General features: G+C 36.7%; 1 protein-coding gene and 1 long non-coding RNA gene across 2 annotated transcripts; one reads left to right on the top strand and one right to left on the bottom strand.

Annotated features, from left to right (window-relative positions):
* Nucleotides 1–288: 288 nt before the first annotated feature.
* Nucleotides 289–2823, bottom strand: LOC139472887 (uncharacterized). Its single transcript, XR_011653910.1, has 6 exons — nucleotides 2755–2823; nucleotides 2469–2510; nucleotides 2018–2047; nucleotides 1868–1906; nucleotides 1272–1332; nucleotides 289–377 (listed from the first exon to the last, which is right to left on the bottom strand). It is a non-coding gene; the product is annotated as an uncharacterized lncRNA (long non-coding RNA).
* A 3793-nt stretch (nucleotides 2824–6616) lies between these two features.
* Nucleotides 6617–14382, top strand: LOC139472862 (uncharacterized). The gene is made up of 5 exons (XM_071255328.1): nucleotides 6617–6749; nucleotides 6876–6953; nucleotides 13301–13357; nucleotides 13752–14009; nucleotides 14215–14382. The coding sequence occupies exons 1-4, from the start codon at nucleotides 6746–6748 to the stop codon at nucleotides 13955–13957; spliced, it is 345 nt and encodes a 114-aa protein (XP_071111429.1). The 5' UTR covers nucleotides 6617–6745; the 3' UTR covers nucleotides 13958–14009; nucleotides 14215–14382.
* The last annotated feature ends 5667 nt before the right edge of the window (nucleotides 14383–20049 follow it).

The following is a 20049-nucleotide window of genomic DNA, read 5'->3' on the forward strand; positions in this document are numbered from 1 at the left end:
CCACTAAAATACCATTCCGCAGTTTAACATGAATACCCTACTCAGTACACAGTACATGACTCCAAGCTGACTAGTCCCTGTTTTAGCTCCCTAATGCAGAGCGCGAGACAGGGTAACAACAAGTACCATCTTTTAACGTCTTTTGGTATGACGAGGCCAGGGATTGACAATGTAAGAAATTATTGATGGTATGAAAATCATTAATCATGTTGTAATCTGTGTGAAAACTTTTATAACTGATTATGTTTATGCTCTATCTTTGTATTCTGCTTACCTCTAACCTAATCTTGTTTGTTGATAGCCACTCGTCTAAGTTGTAGCCAGTCCAATGTAGGTTCACTTTCTCCTTTTGGACCGATAATATTTTGGCTTTATACCTGTATTTGTTTTATAAAGATAAAAAATAAATCATGATTGAGGCAGAAAATGAAGGATAACATGAATTTCCATTTTCACTGTTCTGTAAATAACTTTTGCCCCACTGACATTTTCCCAGAATCTATTATTAGCAGATGGAAAACACAACACTACTGGAATACAAAGTGTATAGAAGTTCTTTTAAAAACAATAAGTCAAACCAACCAACTCAAACCACTATGCACTTCCTGTCAGAAAACATTTAACTGCTATCACATGTCTCCCTAATTTCGATAATACAATAACAAGTTCTTTTCAGTAACTATAAGCATGAACTGGACTTCAAAAGAACATCAAATTATAAGAATCATACTACTCAGATGCTACTAACATGTGTTAATCTGCATGTCATCACATAAAATGTCAGCTTAGAACCCAGAGGTTTCGAAAGAGATGAAAACTGGAGTTACTTGGCATAGGTTGTAGCTGGGTAACAGATGGGAATCATCAGACAGAAAGGACATATGTTATTCAGCATAAACTCCAGAAATGGTTCCGTAATGAACACAAATGTCATTTTCACTACTGCCGCAATGCATTTATGTGAGCAATTTCAAGAGTCACAAAAAGTGTGATCCTTCAAGCAAAGTTTCTGTTTCAAAGAGCTAAAAAGTTCAGATGAAATGCCTAGTATGAAAAAGGGGGACAGACAATTGATTTTCAGTCAGGAGAGTTAAAGCAATTAATTGATATGAAATAATAAATATTGATACATAAGGAAGATCATGATCCATCAGTATCTTAGCAAATCGTTGCAATCTGAACATAATCATAAAAAAATACTTGTGTGAAACGTGATGAAAACAATTCAATATATGAAATTTCCTTCAACAATGCAAACAGTAATTACATACCAAAAGCCATCCTCCTCAATGCCTCCACAATCATGCCAACATTGAATTTGCAGGGGGACATCTATGGACAAAATCAGTGTTATATGTGTTTATATTAAAGCATGGTACTAAGTGGAGAAAGAGGATTCAGTCATTTCTGTATATTCTATTTTGAAGTTTTCAATTTATATTTTAACAATTTAAAGCAAGGGCATATCAGATTGTTTGAACTGGATACTGATAATTCATATCTTATACCAGATGCTGTATGACAAATAAGCCAAATAAGGGAAGAAAGATACACAAATACAATCCACATTGTATTAACACAGTGCCTGTACCATTGCCTGTGTTAATTTCCAGTTTTTCACAATACTGATCTTGCTATAGGAAATGTGGTGATTATCATTTGGATAAGACAGTGAATCATTAGCTCTAATCTGAATGAAACCCATGTGGATAGTAATGTTGCCAAGGATCATAATCAGGGTGAGTCATCAATTTCAGTTATAGGCATGCACAGCAACAGTGTCCATGGCCCTTGAAAATCCACATACATATATACACTAGCATATGAACATGTCAGTTACTGCCCATTATTTCTACAATCTGCTCACCTTTTTATTGTGCCGCCTTCTTTGCAAGTATGTCTCAACCTGAAAGAGAATCAAACAGTTGGTTTACATATATCAGGAACTATCTACCATTTTTAACATATTAGGGTTTAGTCAATTAACTATAAATCAGTTACATATATATTAACTTACCATTTTCTCAGTTTGCACAATCTTAGATGCCTGAAAATAATAGGTCAGATTAATTAGAAGCATAAAAGGTCATAAAAAGATCCTAAAATGGGTCCTTTTTATAGAATTGGTACTTAAAATGTAGTCTACACCAAAACAAACAATCAGGTGCTTGATCAGTCTGCCTGACATGTATTTGACATTGATATTCCTTTTCTATGACCTGGCACTTAGTTCAGAGAAGATGACAAACGGAAGTTTTATAACTGACAGATAGATTGAGGAACATTGCAGTGAGAGCATTTATTTGTGTTAAAAAAATAACTATTACCAAAAACAACATTATATTCATATTCAAGACATGCAGTCACTGAGCCTTACCATCACAGCAATAACATTACTTTTCAAGCTAATATAGTAATTTATTTAATATACCGGTATGTTGTTCATGAAATGATTAAAGTATAATTACCTTTCAACTCTTTTGTGGTGCTCTTCCTTTGTAATGTATCACCTGAAAATAGTAGTTTTTCGAAAAAATACCCTAGTAGGTACATAAAGTTACATAAATTGCATACTTCTCTTATCATAGGTATTCAAAATAGCTTATTTGATCATGTGGATCATAATAACTTTCAGTTACATACATGTAGTAATATTTTAGTATAATTAAGAATAACAAACCATGTGTACACACAATGTTTAATATGCACTGTAAAATGAGGTTAAAGTAGTATCAAATCTGACAAAGTACTTACTGGAAGATCCTGGCATTCCATGATGGGTAGATTCTAATAAAAGAAACATATCATATGGGTGTATGGTTCCAAAATATGTTACTCACTAGTCAGTTGAACTTCTCAAACAATTAACACACTTCACTTCACATTAAGTATATGCAGATACATGCAAAAAGAAAACTGCTGAATATTGGGTCAAAATAGCTTTATAAACTTCTGGCATTTTAAGCCTAGGGCAAGATTAAGTATACGGTCATAAAGAAGTTAGTGAGTTTAACACCGCTTTTAACAGTATTACAGTTACATGTATATCGCGGCGTGTCAGTTTAATGTGGGAGGAAACCCCGAAGTGATGCAGGTCTCAGACGTTTACCACTTCTGTGAAACCCACGAGCACTGGTATGGTGCTGACAAACCTAGAACCGGGGCAAAACCCACAATCATAGGCTTCTGGTGTGCCCAGGGGATGCAACTCTGTACAGCGAATTGCGGCGCCATAGATGAATAGGCCACATGTGTCCCCGGTAACAACAGTATGCAAACTTTACAGGTACAGGTGGGCTATCTGGGTTTCTGTTTCTGCTTTACTAACCTCATGACATTCCTGTGCTGATTCCTCATGGAGTAACCCCTGCAACATAATGTCAACGTCAAACTAATTCGGTTGAAAAATGTACATTATATATAAATGACATTTTTTCTGAGGATAAATAAAATGCCTAGTTCAGACTATCCACTCAAAGAATCAGCAACTGGGCTTCATTGCTCATCCAATATTAGGAGCCTGTACATGTCATGTAGGTTGCTGTTGTCATCATGTCACCGCTAATGGCCTCATGACCAAGATGAAATAATTAAGTAATTGTCCCTGATAAGCCCCAAACATAAAGTAAAAGTATTAGCTCATATGAGGTGACATGGTTCATTTTCATTGAGTATGAATTGTTGTAACTCACCTGAACTAGGGTCACTTGTAGGTCCTGGTCATCATCATTGAATGCATAAACCTGTAAACAAGACAATGCAACAAATACAGAGGTCCTTATCATATATCTCTTATTTTGTAGGAGAAGATAGGGCTCTTATGCTACTGAACTGGGGAATTTCAGGTTAGAATTGGTCCACAGCAACCCATGTTGACAGTGTCATGGCATGGTGGCATGGATTGTTGCTCATAACAACAATCACCGGACCAGGCTGTCTTCAAATGGCTTGAATATTGCCAAGTGTGGCATTAAATAACACGAGGGACTGAACTTGTCATGATATACATAATGCACAAACCACCCAGAGCGCCATGCGGCCAGCCTGGTACAGGACTAGGATGCTCCTCACCACTGACACCAGCTGATCACTGCGCCGGAATGTATATTTGGCGTTGCTGTTCAATTTCGAATTTCCGATAGGCCTGTCTCTACTCAAGAAAATAAAGAAATGTCTTGAATTTCCGACAGCATAACCTGGTGTCCGATCTTAAAAAAGTTCGGAACGAGTGTGAAGCCATGATAGAAATATTATTATTAATGATTGAAGCCACCTTCCCAAATGTGTGTGCTGCATAAGCTGGAGTGGTTCCCCTTTGATTTTCCAAAATATGAATCGACAAACGAAAAGAAAAGTAACTCGGCCACCCCAGGGACTAATGATATTTTATCATTATTGAAGTATACCGTATACAGTCTGATTGATGAGTGACCAGGTGAAGAACCAACACCCTCCCTAAACCCTCCCCCCTCCCCACAGTAGCACGCTCACGGTTTTCAATATATACAATAACATACTAGATGCGAACTGTTTAACTGACAACTGTTAATTGGTATTGGTCAAGCCTCAGTGAATTTGCTTTTGGAGTGTGTGTGTGTGCATGGGGAGGGGGGGGGGGGGGGGGGGGAGAGGACAAGTCGGAATAAGGATAAGATAATGATCACATAAATTTTATTGGAGGCTTTGAAAGTTGAGGATCGGCGAAACCGTAACATACAGTGTAATTAACAAAACGATCACATGGCATGATAAAGGTGGCGCTGATAAAGAATACCCTTCGACCACGCGCGCGAGACAATGTATCACCGTATGAAGTGACAATACCCGAGAAAATTTAATTGCCTTGTTGGCAGGAAGTCTGGCGGCACAGCACGTACAATATGCATCGCGTGGGTATTCCAAATCGTCCCCCCCCCCAGCACCAGCTTTGATGGATATGTGTTGATTTTAGGAAAACATTAATACAAATTTGTTATATTCATAAACATCAGGTCTTAATAGTTATTTTTATCGAAATAATTCGAACGTTATAAATAACAGAGTAGCTCGCATGTAAATTATTTAAATACTGCATGGATTGGTAACCGTGTTTTCACTTTCACCGATCACCACAGGCAAATTCATACAGCTACACAAACACAACAAGTGTCGCCATACAGCAACAACACGTAGACAGTATACAAGACATAATAAAACCACAGGAGATGGATCTATCTCCTTTTCAGATTAGTTTGTTTGCGTATCTTTTATCAAAATTGGTAGAAATAAATACGCTACACTTAGACTCTTACAAAACGCGTTTCGCATGTCAGCAAAGCCACACATTTAAATTGTATATTTCCACGTTCTAGGGTCGGCGTATCCAGAAATAAAACAATACATATTTTGACGACTTACCTGTATCGTAACTGCAAGACGGTAACCAGACGTAACATTGCTGACTGCGCGTGGTTCGGGATCTTTGCTGTGGCTGAAATAAAGAGTGCTATTTTTCACAGAAAGAGACCACGTTGCTTGTGCCATTGTGCAAAGACTTTTCAGGAATGCGAAGGTACTATTCTGAATATACACGAATATATACAAGTCACAAGACAAAGAAGGTATTTACATGAAAGATATTTCAAATCTCGATGTTAGAGACCCTGAGAAATGTAGATTTAACTGAATCCAATCCAATCAAGTGTTACTATCATTCATTACAAATGGATAATACGATATTGCATTATAGAGAGGGTAATTATAGCTACCTGAAGGAGCAACCATTTGTCCACTCTTTGAAGTTGCCGCCAAACCGGACGCGTAAATGTAACTCGCAAGAACACTGTGTACACAGCTTCTTTCTAAATTTGGAGAAGCGTAAGTGTGTTGAAAGAACAATATGAATGTAAGTCAGGCATGAAGTTGCACGGAGGAACCGACGTGAGACTTTATAATCCGACAGTTGTTCATATATGTTATTTAATGCGTGATTGGTATTACCGCTTAACATGTAGGTTTGTATTTATAATAAAAACTATTCGTTTACATTTGCGATACAATATAGAATGTTGAAATAGTTTTGTCCGGATAGCAACATAACTGTTGCATAGGATATGTTGATTAATGATAATACTATATGAAAATTCCTCGAGCTGACTTACACTATGGATAGTGTACAAGACAACAGTTATAGAACATCACGTGTTAAGGTTGATGGAAACGGCAAAATATTTATTTACAATATATGTTTTTCCAGGGGAAGAGCCTGTTACAAAGTCTATGTCTAAAAAAAGAGTAAACTCGCTCCTTGTCGGACAAAACTAAATGTAATTAGGATAACTACCTATGTACATTATCAGTGGATTACTTGAATTGATATCAAATTGTAACCTGAGATGCTGGTGCCAAACCTTACAACAGACTACGTGACCACCCAGTGAACACTCAAGGGGGCGTGATATACACCCTTGTGTTTGATTTGCAAAACCAATCAGCCGTGGACGCCCGACCATAAAAATGGTGTATAAAGATTTAACCCTACCGTGTGCGAAATACGCATCAGTCGAAAAGCGCACGTTAAATCTCCAAAGTAAGTAAGTTTAACCCTAATTACGTATCGTTAAATCTTCGAGAACGTTCAGTCAGGCGGTCAAACGATAACTATTCAACAAGTAGGTAAATCACATCGAAAACCCAAGTTTTGGTCGCAGTGAGAAGCTCTGGATGCCTAAGCAGGGTTCACCAGCTCTGCTTCAACAACGTTATCATGGGTAAGAAGCATTTTATTCTATTTTTGTACACCAAACACTGTATATATCTTGAATAACGTTGGCCTTCTGTTTGTATCATGGTTTCTTTATGAACATATTCATCGAACATGTTGCTACCCATTACAGATATTACAAACCTCATCAACAGTCAAGACAGACACCTTTCTTCAAGAAATCTGCCCAAAAAGAAAAGCACTGAAATTGGTAAGTAATGTTTATGTGCAATATGGTTAAATATAGTTCATTTATTGCATCAGCAATATAAGATAGAGTTGAGCTACGAACGCGAAAATAAACATGTCAGGCGAATGTAGGGGTGAGGTACTCCATCGGTCTTGCGTTTCGCTGGGTGTTTTTACCATCACCGGTGGTGTTGCCAATTTAAATTTCGTTTCGGAATCTAAGCACGATGCATGATTTTTTATCAAAATTTCAACATGAGCTAGGAAAGGAAGAGCCGAAGAGCCAGGGCTCTGTGAAAGTACGCGGATTGTGTAGCCTATATATGGCTTCACGTGACATTATATTGGTGTTACGTACGTAGTATACCAGGTAAGTGTTGCCCTCGTTGCCGGCAAGGCCATGACTTAATTAGGGTGTGAGTTGGTGGGTGGCTCGGGCTACTCTGTGGTGCTTACACAGTAGGCGTAGGGCTAGGCAAGTTTACGAGACACACTGTCGAGTGATCCTAGTGATAGAATCCTTTCTTTGTTTTTTATAGGACATGTCGATATCGAATTTCTAAAAGCCCTGGAATAATGCAAGATCTTTATTAATAATTGCTGTTTCCAACTGGATACATGTAAAAGTGACCTTCAAAATGGAACCGAATTTAGCATGAAAACAAAATTCAATAAACGTAAGGGTTTGACAAGGAGTATTATGGATAAGACCTGATACTAATTATATACAGACACTACCAGTAGTCTAAGGCATTGCAATTCACCGTGCAAAGTTGTGTCCCTAGGGCACGCCAGAAACCTATGGTTTGAATCCCGGTTCGTCCAATGTTTCTAGGTTGTCAGCACCATATCTGTGCTCGTGGCTTTCCTCCCACATTAAGCTGACACGCCACGATATAACTGGAATACTGTTAAAAGCGGTGTTAAACCAAACTCACTCATTCAAGACTCACAACTTTATCGTTGATCCAATGTTTTCTGGTGCGTGTGGGGCTATGTTAGTGATGAGTCACAACTGTATATTTTAGGTTACCCAAACATGCATCATACATTTTTATTATAAAACGATATGTCATATTGTCATAGGAGCAGTAATCATAACATACAAATAGGTTGACAGCATTGATTGCTAATTCCTATGTAATAAGAACGTGAAGGGGCCCCACAAGCAGGTGTGTCACGTCTGATTACAGGTGAATGGGTTGTCTGATTACAGGTGAATGGGTTGTCTGATATGGTCGTGTATGATAACACAGTATCACATGCTGAAAGTAATTAGTGCTATTGCACATACACAGTATCAATGAATGTATTTTTTTTAACTATTGTTTCATTATTACTACCAAGCACACATTTGCTATCTGCATAATAAACCTAACTTATTTCTCATCAATTTACAAACAATTTAAACATTATTAATTTTCATTGAAATAACTTGTTGATACAATAAGGCAAAACCTTCACATACGTATATGAATAGACTCCATTCTCTATGCAAAAGCCAAAAGTTGAATGTTGTGCTTACGAAAGGTTGGGAGTGTCAGATCATATGTACCTGGTAACTCTTTCGGGGACAAAGTGTCTTAAAACATAACTTAGGATTTATTCATGTTCAAGGCATCTATTCTCAAATCTCACAAATCATCATCCTTGGTACATAGTTTTTCAACCAAAATTTTGTGAAACAGGAATAATCTTGTGAAAATAATAACATGTTTTTGCTCCCTGAGGTAACAAGGTTATCAAAAACATTGACAAGAATCATTGATCACCAGTCAGAATGTGGATAAGGATTAAGGTACTTTGACAGAATCATTCGTTCTTAAAATCGCGAAATCGTCATTACAAAGCACATCGATAACAGAATTGCGTGGCATAAATTGTGGTTGTAATACAGATGGGATCATGCACTATGAGAGATTCAAATCCACACATCTGTTTGTTTTTATGAAGGCTCACATTTTGCTGTTGTGTTTTATCTCTGCCTGTTTATTTGTCTTTACTGTTTTAGTTCAATTTAATATCCATTTTGATACAAATATTATTAAGTAAGTGAACTAGCCACAAGTTCAAAACATACTTTACATAACTTGTTAACTTTAATATGATATATTGTGTTTACATGTTTTAAGAGTTTGGCATACTAAAGTAGTATGCATAAGAAAAAGACAATGAATAGACATAGTCTGATGTTTGTCAGGTCATTCATACCATTCAGTGTATTCATATTATTATTTCACAAGGGGTTTGTCAGCTAGGTTAAATGTAAGTTTAGGAAAGCGGACAAAAAATCATGTTCATGACTGTCCATCAGTGTAATATGCATTAAAAAGTCTATTAAAGTCTCGTCACTAACATTGATTTCAGATGTAGAATACGACTTATCTTGACGTGCCTATTTTAAAGTTTTATGATAACAAGAATTTTAAATGGAAGAAATTCAGTAGTCATTGTAAGGGTTATGTAAACTAGATAAATATCTAAATAGATATTTGTAACTCTTGAGTTAAATCTGATAATGATTAACATAACATTCTATTATACAAAATGTTTTTTTATGGAAGCATGTGTACAATGCATGAAAGACAAAGTTGATATTCACGAAAAAAAATTTCAGTAGTGAAATCGTGAGACAAATCAACAATAATTCTTTTTCACAAGCAGTGCTATAAAAGAGATGTTTAATTGATGCTTTATTAAGTTTTTGGATAACCATTAACATTTCAAGAAATCTTTAATCTTAAGTTGCCCCTGCACATCCTTAATGTTTGTCTGCCCTGTTTGCTGATCCCTAAAAGATACTTACATTATATTAATGGCAGATTGCCTTCCAAATATGATGTTTTTATTGGTAATTCATGTTTAATATAAAAATACACATTATAACTTATTTCTACTTATGTCATACAAAAGCAATAACTGCTGATATAGGTTTAGGGAAAATGAATGTAATTTAATAACCAACTGGATACTTTTTACATTATTATTTTAGGGGCGGTCGGGTAGCCTAGTGGTTAAAGCGTTCACTCGTCACGCCGAAGACCCGGGTTCGATTCCCGACATGGGTACAATGTGTGAAGCCCATTTCTGGTGTCCCCCGCTGTGATATTGCTGGAATATTGCTAAAAGCGGCGTTAAACCATACTCACTCACACACACACATTATTATTTTAACTGCCCATTCAAGCAACAACAAAAAACCACACACTTGCGATTCTTATGTCAATTGTTTAAACTTCAATATCATTTAAAAATATACACTTGGAAATAAAAAAGTTGGAATAATTACATCAGCTTGGAATAATTACGTGAGATAATACTGTTTTAATATCTCAAAGGTTTAATTTTTTTATATACAGCAACATGCGAGCGCGACTGTAACACTGATGCAATTATAGGATCTATAGGCTACATGTATCTGAGAGAATTTGATTAATCTTGACAAATGTTGTATGATTTATTCATCATTCTTGTTGTGAATTTCAACCAGTTCCGAACACTACAGCTGGGGCACTGACAATATGGCCCAAAACATACAGTTTATGTTAAGTGCGCACGACATTGTCACAATACTTAATGATAGAATACCATTTTGAAAATACATGACACTGATCTTATTGCATCACAGTTTTGTGAGATGTTTGTTTATGAATGTTTTTTGTATGGCATCATCAAAATCTTTAAAAATTAAGTTTTCATTAAAACATGACATTTTCAATATTACATGACATTTTCAGACTAACTAGTGTCTTTAGACTTGAAATTAATATCATTCCCATGTTACTGTCACTTTATCTAACTCTATTAATACCTATATATATGCTACCAATTTTATTCAGTATATCAGGAGATAAAATACTGTGTTTTCAATGTTTCTCTTGGTAACCTGTAAACTGCACTAAATTGAACTTGGAAACGAAAACAGAGAATGAGGTTTCAAATCTTAAATTAAGCATGGATAAATCTACAGGTAACCGTGCTCCACATTAAAAACATGTTGTGTTTATGCTTGTCGTAAGAGGCGACTAACGGGATTGGGTGGTAAGGCTAATTGACATGGTTGACGCTTGTCAACATATCCCAATTCATAGATTGATGTTCATGATGTCAATCACTTTATTGTCTGGTCCAGACTTCTGTACAGACCACCGTCATATAGCTGAAATATTGTTGGAGTGCAGTGTTAAACAAGAAAGTGAACAAACAAACAAAATCACCGACAGTGGTGCTGTATATGCTTAAACAGTTTGTTTACACATAGGTCAGGCATTGAAAGCATGTAACTACCATGAAGTGGGCACCCCAAAAGAAAATTAAGCTAGCCACTAGGATGACATATCACTCACTGTGACACAAAAGATATGACGTAACATTTCGAAAATGAAAAGTGCCAATGTCAAGCCCTCTGTTGTCCTCAAAACTTGAAATTCATTCTCTCTGTAGATTTTTATGGTTTTCTGCACAAAATGTATTGCCACACATCCTTTCAATATTGTAGTGAAACTTTGCATGTTGTATCCTATAAATATAAATATTTTAAAATGCTTATAGACAATGACTGTAAAAAAGTACTACTTTATAAAATATTAGTTTCCGTTTCAAAACAGCCTTTTTAATAAGAGGGGGATTATTGTGATTTCATAACCTGATTGTCCAATCAGAATCAAGTTATTTCCATCAAGTATTTGTGGGAAATCAACTCATCAAAAATGGAATTGGAATTGACTGCCACTTAGCCGTCTTAGATTTAGAACAAATATTCTCCAAAACTTCAAGTGTGTTGATGCCATAACAACAATATTGATAAAGCTATTTACGGCCATTACTTCTTAAGTCATTTCTGTTTGAAAGGTGATACATGTGCTGTAATTTTAGTGCTCTAATGAAATCCAGTATGTAGAGATTGTAATGGGGATCATCACAGATTCTGTTTTCGTAATGTTTTATATTTTGACCATTACATGCCCTTAATTTGCACTCTCTCAAAATGCAATTCTTTGCACAATACAAGTAATCTTCTCAGAGACCACTGGACAATGAAACTTTACCTGATTGACAACCCCAATTTCTTGAATTAGAAATTCACCCATAACTCTGTTATTGCTAAAAATAATGACTTGTTCCTTTTCACATTATAATGACATAATAATTCTTCCAATATTAAGGGAGTTTTTCACTTCTTACTCCTCGGTGTTCGGTTCATGGTTCAGCATCATACACATGCTCATGGGTTTGACCAGTGGTAAATGTCTTAGACCTACATCACACTGGGCTTTCCTCCCACATCAAGTTGACACGCCGTGATATACCTGAAATACTGTTCAAAGCGGCATCTAACCTAACTCACTCACTCATTCCAGGTGAGCGAGTGTTCATGTGCCACAGTGAATAAAAGAAACCATAATTATTATAAGGAAGTATGTTGCACAAAGTTATTTAATTAAATGTTACATCCAGTTTCATAGTAAGTCAATTTGTCCATGTGTCTCTGTAACTGATGGCAACCAATGAAACAACACTTTCAGTACAAAAGTTCCCCCAAAGTACTAGTTACATGTGCCATAAGCCAAAATTAGCTGCCCGCTGTGGCTCATTGTATACTCCTGAATGGAATTTGCTAATATTAGCTATATATATGGCATGCATCACAAAAGGTCTTCAGCAACCCATGCTTGCCATAAGAGGCAACTATGCTTGTTGTAAGAGGCGACTAACGGGATCGGGTGGTCAGGCTCCCTGACTAGGTTGATGCGTGTCATCGTATCCCAATTGCGTAACCTGATGCTCAAGATATCAGTCCCTGGATGGACTGGTCCAAACTCAAATATTTACAGACTGCTGTCATATAGCTGGAATATTGTTATAGAAACAAGCAAACAAACACAACAATAAGTTCACTGCTACATCCTAGCAACAGTATTTTTGTAAACAAAAAACTAAACCAAAACATATATTACTGTCTACATATCCTATTGGTAGGGAGTTATGTAGATTCTTATTTAGAAACCAATGGAGCTTAGTATCTACAGTGCACATATATGGGTTATGTTATTGTAGTTTGTCCAGTATTATTAGTAAAGGATGTAATGGGATTTTGTAACGGGATCGTGCCATGTATGTCAAGACATTTGTTTGTACATTATATTTGTAACACACGTTTAGAAGGATAGAAATTTATCTTTGTCTTAGCTAAATGCTTGGTACGGGCCTGTTGAATAAATTCGATGTTTGTCTGGTAGGCTTGTCTAATTTTGGAGGCATTGTGGATTTCTGAGAATGGAAATTGGCAATTGTTATATTTGTATGACTATCCAATTACATTAAAGTTGCAATTTATGTATTGTTCAAATATTTATTTGACATTTCCAGGACCAGTAAAGCTGCAAGATTTTGTCGGCCAGTCAAAAGTGGACGCTGCAATCCAAGGTATCACTTTTAGTGCTATCATGAAGATAGTTATCAATGAAATTATTGGTATATGATTCCACATACAATATCATGTATTGTGTATTTATTCCTTGAGGCTATACTATACAATTCAAAGTAAATGCTGAAATCACAGCAGTGGTTAATATTTTTATAATTTATGTAAATTATTTTAAACCACATTAGAATTGTTTTGAAACAAAAGCATTTCATGTCCAATTGCTCATCCCCAGTATAAAAGAATCTGCACACTATGTTGAAACTTGAAAAATGCATAAGATTGATTTTTCTCTCAATATTCTCAATAATCAAATCAGTATTCTGTAAATAAACAAGTTTTGTACAATTTGATTTGTTTTCATAGTGCTAATACTGATGTAAATACTATTTTCAGGTGAAACTTTCTTTCTCATGGTGGGGCACATGCATGAAGATTTGGATCAACTGTTTAGTGTATTTGCAAGGGAACTTAGACAGAAGCCTGCAACAACCCGCGATGCCCTCCTTCAAGATTGGGGACATCCGGACACCCACCACCAAGCTATCAGACTTCAAGCCCTTCATGCCTGCCCCAAAGGAAGCGACAACCCTCCCAACTAAAGTTCAAGAGGCAATAGAGAAGAACAATGAAAAACTGCAAAAACAATCAAAGGTAATTTCAATAAATATTGCATTTCTTTTGAAATATGTATTGTGATGTGTAATATTAGGGTTAGTCAGCGTTACTTAGAATATGTGTAATGTGGGCAGAGAAACAACCCAACTTCATGAGGTTACTATTTTTGCTTTTATTGTATAGATGCACTGTGATTTTAATTATGTTCTCATATTCTTTACATTTATTTTATTACTTTCAGATCACTCTGACAAAGCACCGAAGACGAGCGTCAGTATCAGAACAATAATGAAGGAGCAGCAAGTATTGCTGAAATGTACATATTTTTTGTCTAAGCTATGTGGCTAAGATATTGCCGAGGATTGCATATATATATATTAGATGAGATGTGCACAATGAAATTTATGAAACAATACATGCAGTTATATCGTAAAATCTTGGTTGTGTTTTTTTTTTTTTCCATGTCTGAAGTTAACCCTACTTTCAAAGTACAGTATATCACATGTAGGTTGTTTCTTTGAATTTCAACAGGGGATTATATATTTGGTTGGCCCCATGGAATAATTATGAAATTTATTTTTTGAGAATCACATTCACCTTTAATGTTGTACACTTCAAAGTCGTAAAAAGGCCATTGAAGATGGTCACTGAAATTCTCATAATAATTTAGATAATTATACGGTAAGCTCAAGGTTCAAGGATTTGCATCTGTCTAGTATACAAAGGAATGAGGCCAACATAATATTATTGTTCCATTGTTTAATTCGAGTGACGTCAACTTTTCCTGATAAATTTGGTAAATATAATACCAAGATAAATATATTCAATTGCTGAATTCAATTTAAACTCTCCAAAGATTGATGCTTGATATTACTGCAGAAAAAAATTCTGCCAGATATTTCCCTAAGAAAAAAAAATTCTGCCGGAAATTTCTGTAGAAAAAGGTCATTTAAAGCATCTCCAGATTAAACTATCCAATGATAGAACCTTATTTCTCCTGAATTTAAACAATGCTGCTAAATATTACTGCAGAATAAAATTCTGCCAGAAATTTCTGTAGAAAAAAAAAATTCTGCCAGAAATTTCTGTAGAAAAAAAAAATACTGCCAGAAATTTCTGCAGAAAAAAAAAATTCTGCTAGAAATTTCTGCAGTAATGCATTTTCTGAGCCAATTTTTGAGCTTGTAAACATGTGTACACACTGGGACACACATTATTGGGATTCGTCTCCTCGAGATCTTTCCAATGATATAAAACATGTTTTTGTAGCTCGCTTCCTTCTGTGTGGTCAAGTTCGGACTCCTGGCCATTCCTAAGTTGTCCCGCCCTGCCTTGTTTGCTGACGACCTATTCTACCCATGATCTTCACGGTTCAATTAATACATGTAAAGGTCTACGGTGCATCTATACAGATGCCGCTAACAAACCTAAACATTACAACCTTGATAAATCGGACATAAACGCCAAGAATATAAATGTTGAACTCATAAATAATCTTTAAACATAAATTGAGGACCAGTTTCTAACTTTAGTTTAAAATATGTACAGTAATATTAAATCAATGGTACAATAAATTAACGCACAATCGGAGTATTTACCTTGGCAATCAGGTGTCAATCAGGGAGAAAATGTATCAGCACTACTGCTTTCAATATTTTTTAAATGATCTTGAACCTTATTTAACAAAACAAGGATTCCAAGGGATTTTATTTGATTTTATATCAGGAAATGCCATCAAAGTATGGTTACACATTTTAGTATTACTCTATGCAGACGATACGGCCTTACTTAGTGATACCACATTTGGATTACAAAAATCGTTGGATTCTTTTAATCAATATTGCTTACAATGAAGGCTCAATGTAAACATCTCAAACGCAAAAAATAATCATCTTTGGAGGGGGGCCAGCCAAATCAACCAACTCAAAATTTAATTTGAGGGGGAAATATGCTGGAAATTGTTGTTAATTACACTTTTTTTAGATATTAATCTTCACAGAAATAGACATTTGAAGTTTTGTATAAAATCACTAAGAGCCAACTCGACAGGAGCAATGTACTGCCTAATAAAAAGAGCACGAAATGTTAACCTATCATAATATTGCCTATTGAAGGCGTTTGATAAGATGGTAGTGCCAATCCTTCTCTTCTGTTCACAAATATGGGGTTTTGAAAGTTTAGAAATAATAGAGAAAATGCAATTGAAAGTTTTGAAAATAGTAACTGGTCTGAGGACTTCAAGACCCAATTGTATGGTTTCTGGGGAACTTGGCAGTGAATCCCCTCAAAATTAAAGTACTTAAACAGATGATCTCCTTCTTGCATAAGTTAACAAATTTTAGCAGATCAACAAAAGTTCTCTAATGTGTTACATAATTATATTATATATGATAAAAAACAAATTCAAAATCGTTTAAGTGGATAGCAACAGTAAAAAATACTAAATGATGTTGGACTGTCAGAAGTATTCATATACCCATGGCTTCATGGCTGGTTTCAAAGGTCAAGAGAATTCTTAAAGAACAATTTATTCAACAGTGGCGAGAATGTATCTTATCAAGTTGAAAAGGTTTATATTACCAACATTTAAAAGAATTACCAAAATTCGAAAATGTTCTATTACTTCCCCAAACCTGCCGATTTTACAATTCCGGACATCGAGTCATCATTTGCCCATCGAAACAGGCCGATGGCGAGGGTTGCTGAGAGGAGACCGTGTCTTCAGATTATGGAATTCAAGACGAGGTTCACTCTCTTAAGTGTGAAGCACTTCTCCAACAACGACTTCTTTACATCCCAAATAATTGTTACATCCTGCCAAATCGCCTTTTACGGCAAGTATGGGTTGCTGAAGACCTATTCTACACCGGAATCTTCACGGGTCGCAAGGTCGGGAGAGTAAGGAGGATGTGGAAGGATTTCATAACCACAGGACCGCGCTTCTGTCTGGGCAACATGAGTGTTGTGTACTGGAGCATTGTCTTGCAGGAGACGGACACCCTTGGTAAGCATGCCACGCCTCTTAAGCGTGATATCGTCCCCGCAATTTCCGCAGCAGTGAACATAATACGATCCTGTAATTGTGGTATCCTTTGCCAATAAATCCATCATCACTACTCTGTCCTGGTCCCAAAACACCGTGAGCATGACCTTGCCTGCAGAGGGTTGGACACGTGCCTTCTTTGGGGGTGGTGACTCCACATGCGTCCATTGCATCGACTGAAGTTTAGTCTCAGGATCATAGTGATGGACCCATGTTTCATCCTGTTTGATAAGTCTGTCAAAAAAAATTGCCTGGAATTTTTTGGCACATGTCCAACAGATCATTTGAGCAATTGACTCGTTCCTGCTTTTTGGAAAGGTGTGAGCAACCTGGGAATCCATCGTGCAGACACCTTATGCATGTTCAAATTGTCATGGATGATTTTTCCACAGACCCTGCACTGATCTTGACATCTTATGCTAACTGGCGAACGAAAAGGCGGTCTCCACTTGATGGATAGTGTCCTCATCAATGGCTGAATGGGGGCGACCAGGAATGGCAGCTGTTTCCACAGATATCCGACCACACTTGAACTGGCGATTCCCAACGTCATATGATGGGGCATCTTCCCCATAAGTTGCTTTCATTTCATCGAAAGTTTCTTTTAGTATGCGACCTTTCAAATATAAAAACCTAATCACTGCTCGGTATCCTACTGGCTCCATTGTCACACCCTACTCGATCATAACACCTGTAAAAGTGGTAAGATTAATAGTTCGGTGCTGCAAATTCATACATAAACCATAGATACAAGTATCATTACACATGTGAAATTTCAACTAAATATGATAACCCTAAGTGGGTCAGGGGAAATCTTTAATGAACACCCCTCGTACGTACAACTTGTCGCATGAAAACAGAGCATGTCCTATGTCCGTGCAACTCACGTCCAACCAGTTGCATACGTCAAAGGTTTGACCCACTTGCCTGTATACAACTAGTTGTACTGTGTGAATGCCCCTTTAGTTTCACAGTGTGGACGTAGCTCAGTCTGTCGGCTATCGGGCTAACAATCCGAGGGTAGCGAGATCGCTCGCTGCTTGTCTTTGAGATACGTGACCTACGGCAGAGATCGTCATCATGAGAAGACGTGGTACTGTATTCAAAAGGCTCTACCAGTAGTCGGACGTTTGACCGATAGTAATGCTGAGCAAGGCGTCTCAATCGTTCATAATGCTCCCTTAAAGGATTGTGTCATTCTGAGAATGTTTTCGATCACAATTTTCAGCGTCAATGATAAACTATTCTGTATTAATGTCTTGGCAATATTGTCTCTTTTTTTCAACAAAAGATAAGTTAAATTTTTTTCAAATGCTTCAACATGGGGAAAGGGTCAGACATTGCACACTTGCGACCGTTATCCTTGTGTCTGGGGGAAGGTGCTGAAGTTTATGGATAAAATAGGTCTTCAGCAACCCAAGCTTGCCGTAAAAGGTCTTCAGCAACCCAAGCTTGCCGTAAAAGGTCTTCAGCAACCCAAGCTTGTCGTAAAAGGCGACTAACGGGACCTGGTGGTCAGGCTTGCTGGATTGCGTGGATCGATGCTCGTGTTATCAATAACTGGATTTTCTTGTCCAGACTCGATTATTTACAGACAGCCGTCATATAGCTGGAATATTGCTGAGTGCGGCCACAAACAACAAACCAACCAACCTTTCTCTTGCAACTGAAGTTCGTTTCAAGACGTCAATAGCGGTAAATTGACCGCGGTTGCTATAAAAAAGGGTGAGATCTACCGATCACTTCACCCACTTCGCCGAAATTATTGCAAACATAATTATAATTATTTAATGAAATTTAGAATCTGATTAATATAATATATTGCAAACATTAGTCAAGATACTCGTAAGCAATGAACTGTTTTTTTATAACAAGATTTCCGGTGTTACGTGACCGCGGTGATCAGCTGATTATATTTTCTGAGATGGGGGAAATCATCGTGTCATTGGAAAACTTGAGTTTATTTAAAAATGTTAGGACATTTCAGGAGCAATGATTTGCTGCGCGCTTTAACCGAGTAAGTGCTTTATTGAAGAGTGCAGTAGTGAGGGAACACACAAGTCAGGTCGTGGCTCACGCGCTCTCGATCGTGAAAACTTTGTTGACACCTAACTCAGACTATTACAAATATGACTTTTAACAAGTTACGGCATTTAAGATATATGTATCCATTCTCTGGCAACTTATGTCTGTTTCAAGGCATAAATAGCGGTAATCTGACCGTTGTTGCTAAAATGTGAGTATTGCGCGATGTGCTTGCGGCGATCATCTGATAATGTTTTTATTTAGATAGGGGGAAAACCTGAGTTTAATAAATATGTAAGTAAATTTTGGGAGCCATGCGCTATAACCGAGTTAACGCTATAGCGAGGGAACACTATTTCTGTAGATGTAACATTTTACTGAATCTATTACAAGTGTTGTTTATAGTACTTTTCACCCATTGTAAGTGCATTCAGTTAAACGTTGCATCCCCTGTGTAATATATTCCGTGTTTTCAAGGGTGTAAGTAAATACATGTTGAGTGTCTCGTCCACGGTCTAAGGGAAATCACTCTGTCAGTCCTCTGAAATTTGTACCGCTTAGCGCACTATCAAATTGAATTGGCTTACGTCATTGGCTGATGTATCTTTGTCAGCCATGTTTTATGAAACATGAACTGATGTGAACAAATTATTTGTTGTTTTCAGGTATGCATGATAATTAACGGTCGAGATAAGACCACAACATATGTAATTATGTAGATAAGAACATGTTGATTTGAAATAACCATATTTGGCTACATAGGTAATGTTATAATTAGATAATTACTTGCTTAACGATAACGCTGCGTCCAGTCAGTGTTCACGGACGACTTGGTAGTGAAGGACAGTCAAGGTCATTTGTCGTTTTAGTACTCACACAGATATAGATGATGTGTATGGCTGTCAAACATGTACACACACTCCTCAGGCAATGTTTTCAAGCAAAAGTTAAAAGATAAAAAGCACTTTTTGTCCACACCTCGCTGATCGTTCATATTTGAGGTCACAT

This window comes from Haliotis cracherodii, unplaced genomic scaffold (genome assembly GCF_022045235.1).
Source record: "Haliotis cracherodii isolate W230 unplaced genomic scaffold, xgHalCrac1.p SCAF_25, whole genome shotgun sequence".
Lineage (NCBI taxonomy): Eukaryota > Metazoa > Mollusca > Gastropoda > Lepetellida > Haliotidae > Haliotis > Haliotis cracherodii.

What these genes read in the sequence shown, in the direction of transcription:
- LOC139472862 (XM_071255328.1), top strand. An exon ending in AAAGAAAAGCACTGAAATTG is followed by an intron (nt 6,954 to 13,300) that starts GTAAGTAATGTT and finishes TGACATTTCCAG; the next exon opens with GACCAGTAAAGCTGCAAGAT. An exon ending in AGTGGACGCTGCAATCCAAG is followed by an intron (nt 13,358 to 13,751) that starts GTATCACTTTTA and finishes TACTATTTTCAG; the next exon opens with GTGAAACTTTCTTTCTCATG.